Below are 5,769 nucleotides of genomic sequence, written 5' to 3'. Positions count from 1 at the left end.
AGCAGCTTCTGACCATTGGTTGAATGTAAAAACCTGCACCTGTGTCTTTCAGCAGCTGCTTGCTGGGACTTTCAGAGGGCAGTCATGGTAGGTTCCTGTTTATAAGCATGAAAATTGCAGGCAAATAGATGGAACTGGAAAATATCATACTAGTGAGGAAACTCACACTCAAGAGAAAATTCATGGCATGTACTCACTAATAAGTGGATATTAGCCAAAAAAAAAATACAGATTACTCAGGAGACATTCCACAGAACTCAAGAAGGTTAACCAGCTGAAAAGCCAACGTGAGGATGCTTCAATTTCACTTAGGATAAGAAGAAAGCAATTTCTTTTGGGGGGTGAAAGGGAGGGAGGGAACTGGTTAGCAAGAAGAAGCTGAGGTTGGGGGGGTTGGACTGAAGCCCTGAGGGACAGCAGAAAGAATCAAATCAGGCAACCTCAGGAGGTAGAACATGGGGCGAGACCCTTGATAATGTACCAGAGACCTGAGAGGTGAGAGACATTCAGGACTCAAGGGAGGGACCTTAGATGAAATGCTTTTCTATGGGAAGAGAGTACTTGTAAAGCCAGCCTGGTATATGCTGCCTGATAGGTATTCCAGTGCTTGGGAGATCCTGGGGTTCCAAGTAAATTGAGACTACTGGTCCTTCTACAGGTTTGCCCTCCTCCTCAGCTTCATCCAGCTTTTCCCTAATTCAACCACAGGGGTCAGCAATTTCCCTCCATTGGTTGGATGAATCCATCTGTATCTGACTCTTTCAGCTGCTTATTGGGTCTTTTGGTGGGCAATCATGATGGATCCCTTTTTGGGAATACCTCATATTTTCAATAATAGTCTCAGATCTTAGGGCCTCCCCTTGAGCTGGATCCAGCTTTGGGCCTGACTCTGTACTTCTTTTTCCTCAGGATTTTCTCCAGTCCTGTCTATGCAGTTCTTTCAAACAGGAACAATTCTGGGTCAGAGTTTTGACTGTGGGATGGCAACCCCATCACATTGTGGAGAGGAGAGCATTTGTGCCTGGGATTTGACAGCTCATATCATAGGAGCTGAGGAACAATTTCTGTAGAGTAAGTTAGGTGCTTGATATCTCATGCTGAAGTTTGGATTTTATGGTTGAGAGGGGAAGATGTCCCTTTATTTGTAGTAAGAAAACACATCATGGGATAGAAATTGTGGGATACATGGAAGGTTTGATTGATTGGTAACAGGCACAGCTCATAAGTAGAGTCATAGAGTCAACACATATGAGCCAAGTGGGGTATGTGTGTGTGTGTGTGTGTGTGTGTGTGTGTGTGTGCGCGTGCACGCACTGAAAACTGCCTATAGCATTCCTTCTGTCTTCCAAATCTCCCACATAAGTGCATTTCTTTATGAACCACTATATTGGGGATTAGAGATTATCTCAGTTGTACAGTCCTTGCCTATATTGTATAGGACCTGGAGTTCCCTCCCAGTACTTCAAAACTACACAACAAACACACAAATCTTTAAATGAAAAATCCATACAGAAAAGGTGAAATAATACAGAAAAACATACTGTAAATATATACAGTTCACCATAGATATAACAATGCATTACCAAGCCTCAGTTGGACTTCTTTTCCCATGTTTATAAAAGCATGAATTCCATTGATGGAACCTGCTGGTTTGGATAGCAGACATTTCTGTCTCTTAATTCCAGGAGTAATAAAGAAAGTGCCCTACATCTGGTGAAATTGTCTCTGTGTTTGTGCCTCAGCCAGGGCCCAGCCTTCTCAGTGCTGGTGGGCTTTTTTGGGTCAAAGAAGGCAAATTGTGACGTCATCCCTGAGCTGCCCAATGGCAGATAAGCTCAGTCATTTACAGGTAGGCCCTCTTCTTTTTTTTTTTTTTGTTAAGGATTTATTTATTATATAGAATAATTTTTGATCATTACATGTTTCAATTTTTGCTCCCAGTCCCCCTACCAGAGTTCTTCATCCCCTCTCCCCTTCACCTGAAAAGGGCATCTATACCCCCAGGCATCCCCCTTCCCTGTGGCATCAAGTCTCCACAGGATTAGGCACATTCTCTCCCACTGAGCCCAGACAGGGTCAGATTCCCAGGGCCTGTAGCAACTCTAATAAGGTTCACATAAGCCTTTGTCATTCCTTAGAGGCAAAAGAGAAAGTCCCTGGAGAAACCAACCACTAAGAGGGCCTACATGGGGGCTGGAGAGTTGGCTCAGTGGTTAAGAGCACTGACTGCTCTTCTGGAGGTCCTGAGTTCAAATCTATGCCACCATATTGTGGCTCACAACCATCTGTAATAAGAGCTGAAGCCCTCTTCTGGTGTGTCTGAAGACAGCATATGTGTGTGTGTGTGTGTGGGTGTGTGTGTGTGTGTGTGTGTGTGTGTGTGTGTGTATTTTTTTCTTAAAAATATAGGGCCTACCTGTAAATGGCTGAGCTTGGCAGCCATTGGTCAGCTCAGGGATGACGTCACAATTTGCCTTCTTTGACCCAACAATGCCCACCAGCACTGAAAAGGCTGGGCCCTGGCTGAGGCGCACACAGAGGGAAGATTTCACCCCATGGAGGACACTGTCTAGGCTGCTCCTGTAGTGAAGACCAATCGCTGCTCTCCAATCAGCAGGATCGGAATTCGTGCTTCTATAAACATGGGAAAAGACAGCAAAGTAAGACCGAAAGTGAACGTCTCTCCTTATGTCCATTTTATGATGGACTTCAGAAATCAAATGAGGGAGCAACAGCCAAACATCTACTATGACTTTACCGAATTTTCTAGAAAGTGTTCTGAAAAGTGGAAGACCATCTCAAAGAAGGAAAAAAAGAAGTATGAAGCCCTGGCCAAGCGCGACAAAGATCGGTACCAACGTGAAATGAGAAACTATTCCGGACCGAGAAGGGAGAGAAGGAGGAGAGATGCAGATGCACCGCGGAAGCCCCCATCCTCGTTCCTGCTCTTCTCCCAGGACCATTTTGACGAGATAAAAGAACAACACCCAAACTGGACTGTGGGGCAGGTGGCCAAGGCTGCAGGGAGGATGTGGGCCAGGTGTTCAGAAGCGGATAAAATCCCCTACGAGGAGAGGGCTGCGGTTCTGAGGGCCAAGTACCTTGAAGAGCGGGAGGCCTACCACCAGCAATGCCAGCGCGGGAAGTAAAAGTTCAAGGGATGGGGCAAACCCAATCTGAAACAATAAACCTCATTCAACTGGCTTTCTGGCTCTGGTGTTTAGTGTTTTCAGACTGCCCTTGGATGCTATGCTGTGGTAGTGAGTGGTTTGATTCAGGTCTAGCCTTGGGGAGGATGGCTCTCAGAGAGGCAGCTCTATGACAGGGAACTGGCTGCAGGACCCAAATGCCCTATGCTGACCTGGGTGGTCATGCACATGTGAAAATCCATTTGCATACTGGAATCCAGCTCTACAGCCAGCTGCCTTTGGGACCAACAAGTATGTGATTGGCTCATAGATTTCTTAATACAAATACTGGCTTTTGCTAAGGCTTGCTATCTCATGGGAATGGGGCCAAAAGGACAGTGAGTTGTGCTGACTGGACAGGCAGTCATTTTGATCTTGTTTACAACTCTGGGTTTGGAATAAATTTCTTTGGGATTTGACACATCATGTCCATGTGACAGGTTATTCATGTATTCATGTGGAGCCTCCAGTCTCTCGAGATTTGGGCAAATCTTCCCTGCGTAAACCTAGACCTGGCAGTTCTCTGCTATATATTATGTGTTGGGGTTCTCTTATCTGCTAGTGTATGCTGCCTGGTTAGTAGTCCATTGTGTCTGAGAGATCTTGGGGATCCATGATAATTGATACTGCTGGTTCTCCTACAGGGTGTCTTTCTTCCTCATTTTCTTCCAGCTTTTCCCTAATTTTGCCACAGGGGTCCATAACTTCTGTTTGGTGGGCCTTTCAGAGGGCTTCATGGCAGGCCCCTGTATGTAAGCATGAGTTTTGCATGCAAATGTATGGAACGAGAAAATATCATCCTAGTGGGTAACTCATCCTCAAAGGAAAATGCATAGCATGTACTCACTAAAAAGTGGATATTAGCCAAAGACGACCCAGGATACAATCCACAGAACTCAGGAGGTTAACAACCTAAAGGGCCCAAGGAAGGATGCCTCAATCCTACCTGAGGGGAAGAAGAAAGCAATCATTATGTGGGTCATGGAGGGAGGGAGGGACCTGGCTGGCAAGGGGACAGGGAGAAGAAGAGGATCAGGAATTGTCGAGGAGCAGGACAGTAGACCCGAGAGACAGCAGAAAAATTGGAAATAGAAAACCTAAGGAATTAGGAGAATGGGGGGACATGAAGAAAGTACCAGAGACCTGTGAGGTGAGAGACTTTCAGGACTCAAAGGGAGGGACCTTAGATGAAATGCCCTTCAGTGGGGATAGAAAAGGAGTTGAGCCTATCTGGTGTATGTGGACTGATGTTGTTGCAGTGTTTGAGGGATCTCGGGCATCCAGGTTAATAGATACTGTTGGTCTTACTTCAGGGTTGTCCTCTTCCTCAGCTTCTTCCAGCATTTCCCTAAATCAACCACTGAGATTAGAAGCTTCTGTCCATTGGTTGGATGCACATATCTGCCTCTGACTCTTTCAGCTACTTGTTGGGTCTTTTGGAGGACAGTTATAAGTTAGATCCATTTTGTGAATGTCCCATAGCCTCAGTGATGGTGTCAGTTCTTAGGACCTCCCCTTGAGATGGATCTGACCTTGGGCCTGACTCTGTACTTCCTTTTCCTCAGGATTTTCTCCATTTTTATCCCTGCAGTTCTTTCCAACAGGAACAATTCTGGGTCAGAGTTATAGACTGTGGGATGGCAACCCCATCACATTGTGGAGAGGAGAGCATTTGTGCCTGGGATTTGACAGCTCATATCATAGGAGCTGGGGAACAGTCTCTGTAGAGTAAGTTAGGTGCTTGATATCTCATGCTGAAGTTAGCATTTTATGGTTGAGAGGGGAAGATGTCCCTTAATTTGTCATAGGGAAATACATCATGGGGCAGAAACTGTAGGATACATGGAAAGTTTGATCAGTCACAAGCTAAGATCACAAGTAGAGTCAACACATATGAGCCAAAGTGTGTGCATGTGTGTGTGTGTGAGTGTGTGTGTGTGTGTGTGTGTGTGTGTGTGTGTGTGTATTCAAAACTGACCATAGCGTTCCTTCCGCCTTCCAAGTCTCTCACCTCAGTGCATTTGTTTATGAACCACTCTAATGGGGTTAGAGATAGAGCTCAGTGGTAGGGTCCCTGCCTAGCATGTGTAGGACCTGGAGTTCCCTCCACAGTACTTCAAAAATACACAACAAACACACAAATCTTTCTAATCAAAAAACCATATAGGTAAGGAGAAATCATACAGGAAAATATACAGGAAACATATACAATTCAGCTTAGCCATTAAAATGCATTACCGAGTCAGCGCAGGATCCATGCTGTTTTGATCATTCCATGCTTCATTTTTTTGCACCCAGTCCTCCTCCCAGAGTTCTTTATCCTCCTTCCCCTTTGCCTGTAAATGAGCTCCATACCCGAAGGCATCTCCCTTCCAGGTGACACCAAGTTTCTACAGGATTTGTCACATTCTATCCCACTGAGACCAGACAGGGCCAGATTACCATGACCAGTAGCAACTCTAAGAAGGTTAAGACAACCCTTTATAGTTCCTTAGAGGCAAAAGAGAATGTCAATGGAGAAACCAACCACCAAGAGGGCCTACCTGGGGGCTGGGGAGTTGTCTCCGTGGTTAAGAGCACT

At 45.5% G+C, this 5,769-nt stretch overlaps 1 protein-coding gene across 1 annotated transcript; it reads left to right on the top strand.

Moving 5' to 3' along the window:
* Positions 1 to 2,467: 2,467 nt before the first annotated feature.
* Hmgb4l5 (high-mobility group box 4 like 5) lies at positions 2,468 to 3,204 on the top strand. Its single transcript, XM_008773536.4, has one exon. The coding sequence runs from the start codon at positions 2,643 to 2,645 to the stop codon at positions 3,147 to 3,149; it is 507 nt and encodes a 168-aa protein (XP_008771758.1). The 5' UTR covers positions 2,468 to 2,642; the 3' UTR covers positions 3,150 to 3,204.
* The last annotated feature ends 2,565 nt before the right edge of the window (positions 3,205 to 5,769 follow it).

This window comes from Rattus norvegicus, chromosome X (genome assembly GCF_036323735.1).
Source record: "Rattus norvegicus strain BN/NHsdMcwi chromosome X, GRCr8, whole genome shotgun sequence".
NCBI classification, from domain to species: Eukaryota; Metazoa; Chordata; class Mammalia; order Rodentia; family Muridae; genus Rattus; species Rattus norvegicus.
This window is presented reverse-complemented; position numbering and strand designations above follow the sequence as displayed.